We start from the raw sequence: 13852 nt of genomic DNA, 5'->3' as shown, positions 1-13852 counted from the left end.
AGCTGATGGCAGCGCCGGGTCAGATCACATCTCACGCTCACCAGATCCCAATCGCGATTGGTGGCATCGTCCGATCAGGCTGCTTAAGGCTGCTTAGCCTCGACAGAAGCGCCCACTTACTACTCGATTCCATCGGCCACTACAGGGCCACTAGCTTGAGTGCAGTCCACGCACTGTACCACTCGCTCAGGACTGTTTGAGTGCGCTCCATACGTAGACCGCCGCGTCATCTTATACCTGGCATAGCAGGCGGCCGCGAACATGACACACCGAAACATCTGGCTTGACTGTGACCCAGTGAGGCGATAGGTGACATAGGTAGCGTCTCATCTCATGAAGCTGTAGGGACACGATGACGCAACTGCAATTCTGCTCGCGGTGCATACCCCAGGAGTGAGCTTACTGGGCATCTCTACGGTGAATCGCGCGCAACTCAGAAGCGGCGATCGGTGTCATTGACAACGAATGCAGGTGCATGGCAATGCAAGTGCAGAAAACACCAACAACAACGCGGCGCGATGCCTCTATGCCTTTGCTGCTCCCGAGGATATCAAGATCTATCCTGGGTCTACTAAGCCGTTGATTAGACCAACAAGACACGACCCCGAGATACACGGGATCGATGGGTTAGGAGGGGTAGAGGGACTTCCGCCAGGAACATACAAACCTGTTCAAGAGCGGCTGAAGCACCCAGGACGAGTCCCCAAGGCTATCGATGCCATTGCGAGGGCCGTCGAGCAGACCTGGAAGGATGGCGCAGGTGACAAAGTTACGATCATCTCGTCTGGCCCGATGACAAATATCGCGCTCTTCGTGAGTGTGTATCCGGAACTACTAGGGGGAATAGGTAAGCAAATTACTCAATATGCGTACCCTGAGTATCAACGTACTGTGAAAGAGGAGTTCGTCTTCATGGGTGGTGGTGTTGGTATCGGCAACCGCTCTGCATCAGCCGGTACGCCTTCCAGAGCTCCCAGACAGACCCCTTTGAACTGTTTAACATATCTTAGAATTCAATATCCTCTGTGATCGTGAGTTTGGCATGCCTTAGATACCGGCATCACTCACTCACTCCTAGTGTACAGCTGAAGCTGCCCAGATCGTTTTAGACGTCCCGGTCAAGAAAACCATGATTCCCCTCAATGTCACCCACACCGCGATCGTTACACTGGAGACTCTTCGCAAACTGCTCTCATCCGACGCGCCATACTCTCCAGGCGTCGCACCGGTCAAAGCGTCCACGAATCTTCGCCACATGCTATGGACGCTTATCTGGTACTTCGCCGAGTCATACAAGTCGACTTTTGGCTTCATGCACGGCCCGCCCCTGCACGATGCGCTCACCATCGCGTATGTGTCTAACCCGGAGTTGTTCAAGTGCAAGAGGTATCGAGTGGACGTAGAGCTCAGCGGGACGCACACTGCCGGAGAGACTGTAGTTGACATATGGAATTATCGGTCCTGCGATGACTCCTGGGGACGCGATGGGAAGAATTGCATGGTTGCAGAGTCTTTAGATGTAAGCACGATGCAATTGCCCCCGGTAGCCTCTATCGCTGATGCCTGAACAGGTTTCCGGCTTCTTCCAGCTTTTCCTGGACTGCGTTTCCCGTTGCGATGCGGTTTCGCCATTGAATCAATAGATCTCGCTCCCGGTATATAGGATAACCATAGATGCGGACGTAAGTTCAGTTTCCTTGGTCAGAGAAGCTACACTCCAGCTGTACACCGACTAGCCGCTGCCCGTGGATCGCTCACATGTCGTCGCCGAATATATCAATGGACTGTCTGACCGCTCCAGAGCTGTCCACCAGAAGATTGTCCTATCAAGCCGACGCATGAGCAATGCTACTGCTTCAATCCGATGCAGATCACTTACAGAGCAGGACGAGCCCAGGGCAGCATTCCCAATCCATCCAGGCTCCCAGTAGTCTGTAAAATCGACTCAGTCGGTGAAGATGAACCGCGCATAAGATGTTCGATCCCTACATATTCCCTGCCCCAGCCCATTGGGAAGGCTGGTCAATACGCTCTTGATATCCCCCGTCCACTCCTCTTGTCCCTGCACTGACACAGGGATTTCCGGCTCACTAAGAGTCACGCCCGAACAGCTGGCCGGCCAGTTTGTCTCAGCCACAACGACAGGCTTGCCAAACTCGTTGACCAAATTCGTCAAAGAAGACGACAGGTTGGCGAGGGTCGCATTCGTGCCGTAGAATGGATAGAACGACACGCCCATGATGTCGACTTCCGACGGTGTCAGCGCGCCCTGGATACCAAAGACACCTTCCCAGAAGTACTGCAGGTCCGACCAATCCCAGCCGTTGGCAAGGTGTATCAGGATCTTGGGCGTGCCCGCTGAGAGACCACCGTGGGCAGCTGAGTTCAATAGCTGGGAAAGGCCGTCGAAGCCATTGACCGAGATCTCGCCGACGGGCCACAACAACCCGTTGTTAATCTCATTCCCGACCTAAAGTATATAGATCGTACGGTCAGGTGAAGGAGGTTCGGAGGGCAGAACGTGCTGACCTGGAGAATGTCGATAGGCGTCTCTTGATCTGCGAACGCTTGTACAACGCTCTGCGTGTAGCTACCATATGATCAGAGTCACGCCGTGCTGATGACGACTGTTGATACTTGCTCGTATATCTGAGTGTTCAGTCCCGACAGGTCGGTCGGCCATCCTGAGGGAATGGCCTGATGACCAGGGTCGGCCCCTGGGTATTATAGAGATAAGCAGTGGTATGCGGTCAGTTAGGAGATGTCTTACACGTATCACTGAAGTGAAGATCGACGTGAAGCGTCAATCCCGCATCCTTAATGCGCTTGCCCACAGCCAACCCATAGGTCAAGTTGTACTGCCCGGCGGTCCAAATCCGCACGCGCGCCGCGGTCATCCCATTCGCGACGAGGATGTCTTCGAAGGGCATACCAACGCCATTCTGAGAGTATTGGACGCCAGAATCTTCGACTACGATGAGCGAGGAGATATCTGCGGCTCGATAAGTCAGAGCCGACGCGACAGTGACGAAAGCTGCAAGCAGGAGATATATCGCACGCATTTTGCTGCTGGGAGTTTCCCTGGGTTCATTGTAGAGCATTTATAGGTGCGTCATGGTCGTGTATACAAGATCGCGAGCCGGGATCACCAGTCAGCTGTTCCCGTTGAGCCGGCCCTACAAGCCGTTGACGTTCCCAAGCTGATATGTAAGTATTCAGGCTGATCAGATGCTTGTAGGTACCATGAGGACTCGCGAGCACGGGAGGACCAAGGATGCAGTCGCGGCGCCCAGAGGCTCCGAGTCGCTCTAGCCAATTTCGACTCTCGAGGAACGCGTCCGAGAACCTCGGGGTTGCGCGTCATGCACGTGATAAGTACGGGACGCGTTCCTCGTTGGGCGCTTGGGCGCGTCGACCCTGTTCATCCAACGACGTCGGAACGAATCCATCCTGGCCGGCATACTGGAGGCTTCGGCAAGCACTGCACGGAGATCGCGTACACCGGAGAACACATCGCTAGCCCCCAAGCTTCCCATCATGTCGGCCACCAGAAGTACGAGGTGCGCATCGTCTGCTGCAGCGCCAGGCTGTGATCGAGACTGGGCGCTAAGAGGTTACATCCTATAGCAAAGGCAAGAAGAGGGCGAGGGACGCACCACCGAAAGAAGGGAAGGAAGCCGGGAGTGACAGAGAGTCCGAAATCCCTGGAGAGGCCCCAGCGAAGAGATGTGAGCACCCTTCATGTTGCGCTAGCAGTGTAACCGACACTCGCTCAGCCAAACGTGCCGAAACAAGGCCTTGTCCAATATGCCATGAATCTATACCGATTCGACTTCTCGGGAAACATGGCGAACTCGAAATGGCGCGGGTGGACGAGATAGTGAACCAGATTGGTTCCACGGACGTTCTCGCTGACGCAGAGCCGGATGACGGGTATGGGTTTCCCTACGTTCGGCAAGCCACGTACAATGTGCTGACAGTTCCTCAGCATGACCAGTCGGTCGCGTCGTTCGGCAGTGAAGGCTCGGAAAAGCATGAGCAATCGCCGTTCCAGCTCGGGCTTCGCCTCTACGTCCGAGTTGACTCTGGATCAGATCAACAAGACCGTTCGTAGCATTCGGAACCGCCGCAAGCAGCGACATGCCAAGCTACGAGAGCTGACGCGAGAGGAGGATGAGCAACAGTGGTGGGGTGCTAGCCGTCGAAGTGATTGCGAGGAGGGAACGGTCTGTCCTGTCTGCGGAAAAGTCGTTGCCGGCGATTCGGATGTGGTGGAAGCACACGTCGATTCTTGCTTGGCACATGCCAGTATCCTGGAACAGGATGCAGCACACAGAAGCACCCCAGACGATGATGACGGCGACATAGACATTGATATTGACGGAGAAGGCGTTGTCGAGAGTGTTACCGCTGGCGTAAGCTTCCGAGGTATGTCGCCGTTTTTCCATTTCCGAAGTCGTCGCCAATGAATCTGTCCAAGGAACGGGTTTCGACACTCGAGATCGAACCTTGCAAGACATTGATGACGAAATTGACATCGACGGAGAGGATGATGTATTGTTCGGTGCAGCACAATTCACGGAAGGCGATACTATTCCGCTTGCCAAAGATCCTCGGGAAGAAGACCCAGGGTCCGATGCCGAAGACGGTACTGGAAGTCTACCCACTAGACGGAAAGAAGTCGACAGGACGACGTTCAAGGACTTACTCGAGAATGGTAAGCTCCTGCGCAAGGTGCAGGCGGCGGGCGACTTGAAGCAGACCATGGACGAGGTGATGGGGGTCGGCGAAGCTGAGGAGGTGGAGAGGGCCATTGAGGAGGCAAGACGAGACGGAGATGACGCAGCATTGATCAAAGCCCTAGAGAGCAAAGTGCAGCTGATGGTGATTACAGTGGCACTCACCGTTACACCAAGAGAGCTCAATTATCGCGTATAGGTCTCCACACGAGTCTCGTCGTCGACATCCCTCCTATGCCGCATATGTCTGGATCCGTATACGGAACCTACAGCGTCGACGGGTTGCTGGCATACATGCTGTCGTGAGTGCTGGTTGCGTTGCCTTGGAGCGACCAAGCTCTGTCCTATCTGCAAACGCATCACTGGAGCAGGCGAACTCCGGAGAGTTTACCTGTGAGACTGCCTGTTTACTTCGCTTAGTTTGCTATCGTTCTTTGCGTTGCTCTGCCATGTTTTGCTCTCATGTACCATCTCGGGTTCCTGCGTGATAGCGGATTGGGATAAGTCGGAAGTGCATGCTAAAGGGAAGAGTGAAACGGAAATAGAAGAGCTCATATCTGGCCTTGTCAAAGTCCTCATGTACCACGTTTGCGTAAACCGGCCCAACAGCGAGCGGTTACAACATGCGGCCTCCACGCCAATGTGCAGGAGTGCATCAGAGCACCAAAGGTGCCACCACGACATGTAATCAACGCAGCCAGCAGAAATAGATTGCTCACCATGTCTAGCACATTGAAATACGCCCAGAAGCTCAGAATCACTCAGGCAGATAGCAGGACTTGCAAGGAGAGCGAATGCAAACGATCAATTAGGTGTACAGACTGAAGCTCGAGATCATGCAAGGGGACTAATCAACCTGCGGCAACGTCAGCACCGCGCAGTGTAAAGTTCATACCGACGTACTTGATCAGTGATGGCTGCGGGTTGCTCCTCGAGTACCCAATGTAAATGATGAAAGGAATCCAGCCATAGTGGATGACAGTCTGTATGCGATGTTAACGCTGCTTTCACGACCGAACGTGGCACCAAGGGAGACCTACGCGTCCGAGCTCGACAGCCTTAAAGATCCTTTCCTACACACGCGACCGTCAGCATCATAGCAGCGCGGACAGAGGGGTGCGACTGACCTTTGTCTCTTCCGAGGGCATTTTGGGAGTTCGTGTCACGGAGGAAAGGCGTGTCGGGAATAGCCGACGACTTTTCACGGTGGTCAAGCGCTGTGGCTGATCTTGTCCTCGCTTGCGATCTACGCTTCCAAAATGCCTCTCGCTGCAGAATCCTCTGCAGTCTACATCCAAAACACCGCTCCTGGATTCATCTCGACACCAGGGTAAGGATGCGATCCTCAAAATACGCGATTTTCTCACTTATCACGGACCGTCAGGCGGGCCCCGACCTCGGTTACGGTCCACCCTGTGGCTCTATTCTCCATACTCGACCATTATCTTCGGCGCACAGAATCTCAAGAGCGAGTGATTGGTACCCTCCTCGGGAAGCGCTCCGACAATGGAGAAGTCGAAGTGCGCTCGTCATTCGCCGTCCTGCACAGCGAGACGGAGGAACAAGTCGCGGTAGACATGGACTACCTGAAGACGATGTACGATCTGCACCACAAAGTGAACCCGAAGGAGGTCATCGTAGGATGGTAAGTATACAGCTACACACTCAATACAGCTGCTTGACACATCGCAGGTACTCCACCGGGTCGAACCTTAACACGTACTCTGCCCTCATCCACAACTTCTACTCGCAAGAGGCGGCACCCCACCAGGTAGTGCACCTGGCTGTCAACACGGGCATAGTGGAGGGCGAGAAGGCGGGTGTGAAGGCATACGTCGGGTACGTGCTCTGCAAATGTGACAGCGAATCAGGACCGCTTGATTAAATGGCGACGAATTGTAGGTCGCCCGTTGGTGTCTACCCTAAGCCGGAAAACTGCGTCTTCGCACCCATCCCATGCGAGCTCCGATTCCACGACGCCGAGCGCAGTGGCCGTACGTCCAATGCTGAGGTGTCCAATACATGACGCTGATAGTTGGCCCACAGTCGATTTGCTGACCACAACATCCGTCGCCCTCAACTCTACAACCCCCCATCCCGTAACAGATCTCGAAGTCCTTGAGCAATCCCTCAAGTCCGTTGCGGAGATGCTCGACCGTGTACTGTCATACGTGCAGTCGGTCCTCGCAGGCGAGGTCAAGGGAGATGCTGCCGTCGGGCGATACCTCATGGACAGACTTGGCGCAAGCACAGAAGATCTAGAGAAAGGAGGATTCAACTCAAGTCTGCAGGTACGGAACCATGAAGCTCGGATGATAAGCAGCGTGGCTCACCTATACTCCCTTCAGGATACACTGATGGTGTCGTATCTCGCCAGCCTCGTGCGCTCGCAGGCGGAAGTGTCGGCACGACTCGCACTTGTTACATCAACGTAGTCGCTCGGCCAACTGTATGATATTTCTTGTAGTGATCTTTGGCTACCGGGGTGTACGAGAGCCATATTGTAGTCTTGCAGCAGCGTCAGCTGTTGAAAATCCGCGAATGTTGGAGGTCATGCCGTGCAGCTAGGATCTCGCCCAACGGCCAGGTGACTGCAGGTCCATGGTGAACTTCGTCAATAGGATGCCTCCAGTCACCACCGGCGATACCCGTGCGTAGTGTCTTGCTCTTCAGGGCTTCTGCCTCGACAAGAGGCTTGACGGTGTGCAATAGGAGCTGTTGGGCAGCATATGGTCCTATCGTATTGAGACGTATGGATGCTGACAGTAGACTGCGTGCGTGGAGAAAGAGGTGAAGGAATTGGCTGCGTTCTGAATATAGAATAAGCTCAAGGCAGTTCGAGACAAGGGACGCGGGACGTACCCAAGGACAGTCCCAGGCAAGCAGTGAGAACGCCCCAACAGATGGGTAGGTGCCCATGAGTCTTCTCTTGCCTGATGCGCAACTTCAGCTTCTCGACGAATGCTCCGGCATAGGTTTCCCAAGACAGCTCATCGTCAGCGGGATGCGACATGATAACTTGTGCCTGGCGCTGCCTTCGAGTAGACGGTTTCGAGAAGCCTTTAGAGTATAGCGTGAGGAGAGCTACGCCTTGTGACTTGGATGCACGGCGGGCGACGTGATTCAGGGTCATAGACTCGTAGAGATCGTCCAAAGCCGTGACTGCCTCGAGCACAGAGTCTAGGGACGCGTCTCGGGAATCGGCAAGAAGCTTGCGGATGACATCGTGCGTATCAGAGACAAAGGGAAGCGCACTTCTCGCGTAGGACCTAAGGCTATCTTGCAAGAAATCCATCGTCGCGTCCATCTTGTCGCGCGGCGTCGACGGGGTGGGAGACGAGTAGAAACCGTGGGTCACATAGGACTCCAAACCTGCTGATGCCACGAAGGACCCCGTAGGCAGGTTACTGTCGGACAGCAAGAGTAGAAGGTAGGCCTCGGTGTCGCTGTCCATGGCCTTGTAGCGCAAAGGGACGATGAGGAGGTTTGGGAGAAGGATCGACTCGCGAGATGCACGACGCAGGTCGGCTCACGTGGTCAGGCGCGGACTGCGAGGCGCGACGCGCTTGCTCGCAGCTTGTCAGTACTTGTGCGTCGCGCTCTGCTCGCCTGCTTCCATGCTCGTCACCCTGCCCGCGAAAGGCAGACATCGTCCAGAACATAGCATAGGAGCTCTGCATATTAACAATGGGTATGGCAAATGCACAGTCATAAGGAACGGGGGCTCATAGACACTGCGTGATAGAGTCCAGCATCTCGAAACAGTTGGTCGACAAGATGTACGAGAAGCGGAAGGCGGCCGCGCTTGAGCTCGAAAAGTGAGTAACACGATTGACTACTACAGTGGTATTCTCAAACACTTGGGACACAGGCAGATTCGCGAATGCCATCAGCAGGGCGACCACCGGCGTATTGGCCAAATCATCGACCAACTTGTGGACATGTTCAACAACCCATCAAACCCATTGCATGTCCGCAACGGAGGACTCATTGGCCTCGCCGGGACCGCGATTGCTCTCGGTGTGGAGATCGCTCCCTACATGGAGAAGTTCATCGAACCTCTACTCGTGTGCTTCACGGATCCCGAGAACAGAGTACGGTACTTCTCTGCCGAATGTCTCTATAACATCGCCAAGGTCTCGAAGGGGGAGATACTGGTGTACTTCAATCCTATATTTGACGCATTGAGCAAGGTTCGTCTGTCCGTTTGCAACAAGACCCAAAGCATGAAATGCTGTGCAGCTTGCCGCAGACTCCGAGCTGTCCGTCAAGAATGGTGCCGAGCTACTGGATCGATTGCTTAAAGACATAGTAGCGGAGACGGCCTCCGTTTATATACCCCAATACCCGGAGACAGAGAAGGCACAGAAAGCACTCGAGGATGGGAACGATTTGAACATATTGGTGCCACACCCGGGCGATGTCGCCAGTGGTGCGGATATCAACGGCGCACGCAAAGCATTCTCACTCGCACGTTTCATACCGCTGCTTTCGGAGAGGATATACGTCTTGAGTCCCTTCACCAGGAGCTACCTTGTTTCATGGATTACTGTGCTCGACTCGGTTCCAGAACTTGAGCTGATCACATACTTGCCGGAGTTCCTCGACGGTCTGCTGTACGTCCTCCTGACCGCGCTCCTGATGACTACATTCATGTCGTCCCTCTAGGAAGTACCTCTCAGACCCCACCGAGGACGTACGTGTAGCCACGGAAAACTTGCTCGCGGACGTCCTCCGCGAGATCCGGGACGTGACTGCTGTGCAACGTCAGCACGAAGAACAGCTCAAGGCCAAACGTGAAGCCGCTGAACAAGCTCGTCGTACTGATACCGATAAAGAGAGGCCGCAGGAAATCATTATACCTGGCTCAGATCGTGGTGGCCCATTCTTGGAGGGCGACGATTTCGTTTTTGATGACAGCTCTCTGGCGTCGCCAGAGGAGAAGCAGCCTGACCAGGCAGGACGCGATGTCGGCCGTACGTTGCATGCAAAGTACAATGTGCTATTGTAGCTAATTCCATGCTAGATTGGGTACCTGGGCAAGGGGTGAAGATCGACTATGCCGCAATCGTTGAGATTCTACTACAACAACTGGATGACCAACGTTAGCATCCTTAATTGTCCTCTGCCCCGGTACTGATGCCGTCTCAGACGATGTGATCCAACAGTCTACCGCTCTACGGTGGCTCACCGAGTTCCTCACTATCGTCCAAGACGTTATGGTCCCATTTACACCCCGACTTATTTTCGTCATCCTGCCCAACCTTTCTCACCACGTACCCATGATCCAATCTGCTGCTCTCCGCACGAACAAGGCACTCTTGAACGTGATACAGTCCTTGCCTCCCCCAGTTGACGCACCAGCACGCCAAGGGACAGACAAATCATCCTCGTCCGCCTCTCAGGTTGCTCCCGGCTCACCCACTCCTGTTGCTGCTACTCTAGCGCCTTCCAGACAATCCACTGCAAGCAAGGACGGTGTCGCAGCCCGTGACTTGACCTCTCCGGAAGCGGTGTCGCCGCCCGAAACGGGGACAGCGTCCGATCGACCTTCTACCGCTTCGTCTCAGAGAACTCGGACAAATGCCTTGCAGGGAAGCGTCACTCTGGCGACGGCAGAGGCTGTCCAGTCCGGCGCACAGACCAGCCGTCCTGCTTCTCCCATTTCGGCTATCAGCATGCCCCAAGTGCAAACGTCACCGGAAGCCTCCTTGCTGCAGGAAAAGTCGGACCAGTTCGACTACCAGGCTACTGTGAATGCGCTCACCATTCAGTTCCTGAGTGAACACGAGGACACGCGAGTGGCAGCGTTGAAGTGGTTGATCATGTTGCACCAGAAGGCACCGAAGAAGGTTAGTGCCGCGTCCTCATGTCTCTTGTGGTGCTGACGTATTCCTGTAGATCCTCGCGATAGATGACGGTACATTCCCTGCGTTGCTGAAGACGCTCTCGGATCCGTCGGAAGAGGTTTGTACCTTAGCTCTGCCTATGTACTCGATGGGTCTAATATTTCTGTATCCAGGTTGTCAAGAGCGATCTTCAGCTCATTGCTCAGATATCATCAAGCTCGGATGAAAGTTACTTCAAGGCTTTCATGGTCAACCTCTTGGATCTTTTCAGCACGGACAGAGGGCTGTTGGAAGCTCGAGGGAGCCTCATCATTCGTCAGCTGTGTTTGAACCTCAATACCGAGAGGATATACCGGACATTTGCGGAGATCCTGGAGAAGGAAGAGGTAAGGACGAACAGCCCTAAGTGTGCTTGCGGACTGACGAGTATCTTCCAGGATCTCGAGTTCGCCAGTGGCATGGTCCAGAAACTGAACATGATCCTCATTACATCACCAGAATTGGCGGAATTCCGCAGACGACTGAAGAGTCTTGAGACTCGCGTAAGCCGCCCGTCTCGTCTCCGCCTAGCGAAGTTGTACTCACAGACAATAGCAAGACGGCCAAGCATTATTCACCACCTTGTATCGATCGTGGTGTCACAATGCAGTTGCGGTCTTCTCCCTCTGTCTACTCGCGCAAGCATATGAACATGCGTCAAACCTCTTGTATATCTTGTGCGTCCGTAAAGCTGTTTTATTCGCAGGCTCGGCTCACCGTTGCTTCCGACACTAGTGCGGACCTTGAGATCACAGTACCACTGCTCGTCCAAATAGACAAGCTTGTGCAGCTGATTGAATCACCGGTCTTCACATGTATGTCCATCGTTTTGAGCGAGCACACGTCGTACTCAAGGACGGGGCCACGTCAGATCTTCGATTACAACTACTGGAGCCCGAAAAACATCCACATCTATTCAAGTGCTTGTACGGACTGCTCATGCTGCTGCCACAAAGCTCCGCTTTCGTATCGCTGCGGAATCGACTGAGTGCGGTAAACTCGGCAGGTTTCTTGCACATTGCTCCGAAGTCGTGAGTTGTTACGCTGTGGCCTCCATCTCTAGACTGACACTCTCTGCTAGTACGGTTGCAAGCATTTCGTCGACCCGATCAAAGCTAGGCCGCGATGATATCAAATGGCAAGAACTATTATCACACTTCCGAATGGTCCAGGGCCGGCACGAGAAGGCACGGCGACAGGCTCTCGGGACGGACACTACGCCCTTCGCGGGCTTCACTATGAATGAGAAGCCTGCGACGAACGGACCAACGACGTCGACACCTGCGGCGCCATCGTCATTACGTCCACAGATCCGTCGGAAGGTTACGGGAGGAGAAGGCCCTGCTAGGCCGCCCTCGCGGTCGAGTGGTGTCCTGTCTCCGCTCAACCCGAAGGCCCGTGCACAGAGCGGGCTCCTCGCGTCGAACCTGGCGCATCCGCCTACGAGCCCGACGTTGTCCGCTCAGGCGCCGATGAAGCAGCCACCACGGACGTTGACCTTGAATAAGAAGTCGTGATAGTGTGCGGCGATTCCGCACTTACGTTGTCCTTACAGTCGATTGCAGAAATCATGGCACTCGCGGATTTTTTTCGACGCGCGCAATGACGCGCGTGAATCTTCCGACCCAAAGTTCCGAGCTTCCTTACCAGTGTCTCTAGCTATGATGATGCAGCATAACTTCGCTTCTCTGTTCTGGAAATGGCAATAACACTACCAGATAAGGTGTCGAAAAATTCTGTGAGTGCCAACATATTCGCAATTGACTGTAAGTCTGTACATACCCCTTGCAAGGTTCCGGCCTTAATCGCACAGTCCATATGTCCATATGCCTCACTTCGCATCAGACTTGTCAATTCAACTATAGTCTTCTAGGACAGATTATGATACATTGATTTATGATGATTCCGGAGTTCGTATGGTAATGACGGGATTGTGTGAGGCACGGGTATCATGAAGGCACGTCCGAATGGCTGTCCATGATGGGGACGAGAAGGTTTGTGCGAATCCGCTGAATGTCTTCGGGAGATAGCCCGACATGGGTGTTGATGTATTCCTCGACGCCTCCATAACGGTCCCGTAGTAACATCAGAAACGCCAGCATAGTTTCATGTCTTTGCAGCATTTGCTTTGAGCCGCCGTCATTGAGATGTCTCTATTTACGTACCGACAAGTGAACATGTTGAGTGCTGCTTCACTGTTCGTAGCGAACATGGGCATCTGCGAGAGGCGTGCCATGACCATCTGACGGGCAGGCTCCCGCCCGACACGCGTTAAGGCGTAATCTTCGGCAATTGCATCGTCATTGACGCCTGCTACCTATACGCATAGCAACTTGCGTTATTGCTGACCATACACATCGAAGCCATGCTCGGTGCTCACTTTCAGAAGGAGGGCAGCAGCAACGCCGGTCCGATCCTTGCCAGCTAGCCAACAAATATTCAACTCCGGACGCGGGCAAGATAGAGTTAGCTCACGGACCTGTGCAGTGGAATATGAACGTGTCGTTTGGTCGGTCGCGAACATGACGCAGTATGGTCGCGAACGCCGGACCACCGTTGTCTAATACTTGCGAGTACAATTCCATGAAAGCCTTTGAAGGGACATTCAATCAAAGATGACAGGCTCATGAAGAAGACATACTTCTGTCTTGCCACTTGCATACAATGCAAACCGCCTGATGGCAAGCCAGCACATGATAAATCATGGTCGTTCACTTGGGACACATGCTGACGCACTTGGCCATCATTTCCGGACTGTAATCCTCCGTCTTGAAGACAGGAAGATGCACAATCTCCACGCCGTCCACATGAGGAGATGGCGTTTCATATCTTTCAATCTCTGTATCCGAGCGCAGATCGTAGATAGTCGTTACACCTAGCTCCTTGAGCCTCGCTTTGCCTGTGCTGCGATCAGACTGGTATGCACCTCTGGAAGAATGCAAGCACGCTGTTTACACACCCTCTTCTGTGATAGACGAGATCTCGCTGGAACGAAAGATGAAGCCGGGTCGTGTCATAGAGCCAGAGAACGTCTCGCTGGGGTAGGAACCGAGGTCCCGGACATTCACGACTCCTGGAATAGTGACGAACGGGGGTTTGGACAGCCTGTCATTGACATAGACGGGATCAAGCGGATCTACTTCCATGGCCGGAAGGGTAGAGAAAGACCAGAAAGCAGAGCAGCCGACGTTGTGCGAGAGTAAGTAGGTAAGTTACCGGGTGCCA

General features: G+C 54.0%; 8 protein-coding genes across 8 annotated transcripts; 4 read left to right on the top strand and 4 right to left on the bottom strand.

Moving 5' to 3' along the window:
* The first annotated feature begins 50 nt into the window (after window positions 1-50).
* C8Q71DRAFT_772142 (nucleoside hydrolase) lies at window positions 51-2012 on the top strand. Its single transcript, XM_047924395.1, has 8 exons — window positions 51-297; window positions 346-417; window positions 472-847; window positions 899-955; window positions 1011-1031; window positions 1086-1519; window positions 1572-1822; window positions 1879-2012. The coding sequence occupies exons 1-7, from the start codon at window positions 262-264 to the stop codon at window positions 1641-1643; spliced, it is 1068 nt and encodes a 355-aa protein (XP_047776419.1). The 5' UTR covers window positions 51-261; the 3' UTR covers window positions 1644-1822; window positions 1879-2012.
* C8Q71DRAFT_798044 (arabinogalactan endo-1,4-beta-galactosidase) lies at window positions 1755-3062 on the bottom strand (the record flags this gene model as incomplete). The annotated part of the gene is made up of 6 exons (XM_047925790.1): window positions 1755-1823; window positions 1880-1932; window positions 1990-2470; window positions 2530-2580; window positions 2638-2717; window positions 2771-3062. The coding sequence occupies 6 exons, from the start codon at window positions 3060-3062 to the stop codon at window positions 1755-1757; spliced, it is 1026 nt and encodes a 341-aa protein (XP_047776418.1).
* A 300-nt stretch (window positions 3063-3362) lies between these two features.
* C8Q71DRAFT_823579 (uncharacterized protein) lies at window positions 3363-5428 on the top strand. Its single transcript, XM_047926243.1, has 5 exons — window positions 3363-3560; window positions 3628-3933; window positions 3989-4428; window positions 4481-4884; window positions 4939-5428. The coding sequence occupies exons 1-5, from the start codon at window positions 3538-3540 to the stop codon at window positions 5134-5136; spliced, it is 1371 nt and encodes a 456-aa protein (XP_047776417.1). The 5' UTR covers window positions 3363-3537; the 3' UTR covers window positions 5137-5428.
* A 32-nt stretch (window positions 5429-5460) lies between these two features.
* C8Q71DRAFT_772131 (Tom7-domain-containing protein) lies at window positions 5461-5980 on the bottom strand. Its single transcript, XM_047924394.1, has 4 exons — window positions 5867-5980; window positions 5780-5812; window positions 5643-5722; window positions 5461-5595 (listed from the first exon to the last, which is right to left on the bottom strand). Exons 1-4 carry the CDS (start codon window positions 5885-5887, stop codon window positions 5574-5576), a joined length of 156 nt encoding a protein of 51 aa, XP_047776416.1. The 5' UTR covers window positions 5888-5980; the 3' UTR covers window positions 5461-5573.
* Window positions 5931-7370, top strand: C8Q71DRAFT_170711 (Mov34-domain-containing protein). Its single transcript, XM_047916740.1, has 5 exons — window positions 5931-6069; window positions 6124-6384; window positions 6432-6578; window positions 6642-6733; window positions 6786-7370. Exons 1-5 carry the CDS (start codon window positions 5999-6001, stop codon window positions 7172-7174), a joined length of 960 nt encoding a protein of 319 aa, XP_047776415.1. The 5' UTR covers window positions 5931-5998; the 3' UTR covers window positions 7175-7370.
* Window positions 7009-8218, bottom strand: C8Q71DRAFT_772127 (UreF-domain-containing protein). The gene is made up of 2 exons (XM_047924393.1): window positions 7602-8218; window positions 7009-7549 (listed from the first exon to the last, which is right to left on the bottom strand). Exons 1-2 carry the CDS (start codon window positions 8191-8193, stop codon window positions 7260-7262), a joined length of 882 nt encoding a protein of 293 aa, XP_047776414.1. The 5' UTR covers window positions 8194-8218; the 3' UTR covers window positions 7009-7259.
* Window positions 8219-8228: 10 nt separating this feature from the next.
* On the top strand, window positions 8229-12215 carry C8Q71DRAFT_170543 (ARM repeat-containing protein). Its single transcript, XM_047916738.1, has 14 exons — window positions 8229-8430; window positions 8485-8557; window positions 8611-8932; window positions 8982-9355; window positions 9408-9715; window positions 9766-9843; window positions 9891-10591; window positions 10641-10706; window positions 10762-10974; window positions 11026-11130; window positions 11183-11304; window positions 11363-11442; window positions 11499-11658; window positions 11709-12215. The coding sequence occupies exons 1-14, from the start codon at window positions 8427-8429 to the stop codon at window positions 12142-12144; spliced, it is 3042 nt and encodes a 1013-aa protein (XP_047776413.1). The 5' UTR covers window positions 8229-8426; the 3' UTR covers window positions 12145-12215.
* Window positions 12216-12360: 145 nt separating this feature from the next.
* Window positions 12361-13846, bottom strand: C8Q71DRAFT_170532 (protein-tyrosine phosphatase-like protein). The gene is made up of 7 exons (XM_047916737.1): window positions 13587-13846; window positions 13364-13526; window positions 13269-13302; window positions 13107-13218; window positions 13008-13051; window positions 12793-12944; window positions 12361-12739 (listed from the first exon to the last, which is right to left on the bottom strand). Exons 1-7 carry the CDS (start codon window positions 13771-13773, stop codon window positions 12577-12579), a joined length of 855 nt encoding a protein of 284 aa, XP_047776412.1. The 5' UTR covers window positions 13774-13846; the 3' UTR covers window positions 12361-12576.
* Between the last annotated feature and the right edge of the window lie 6 nt (window positions 13847-13852).

Source organism: Rhodofomes roseus (assembly GCF_022264815.1).
Source record: "Rhodofomes roseus strain CIRM-BRFM 1785 chromosome Unknown C8Q71scaffold_17, whole genome shotgun sequence".
In the NCBI taxonomy this organism is placed as follows: Eukaryota; Fungi; Basidiomycota; class Agaricomycetes; order Polyporales; family Fomitopsidaceae; genus Rhodofomes; species Rhodofomes roseus.
This window is presented reverse-complemented; position numbering and strand designations above follow the sequence as displayed.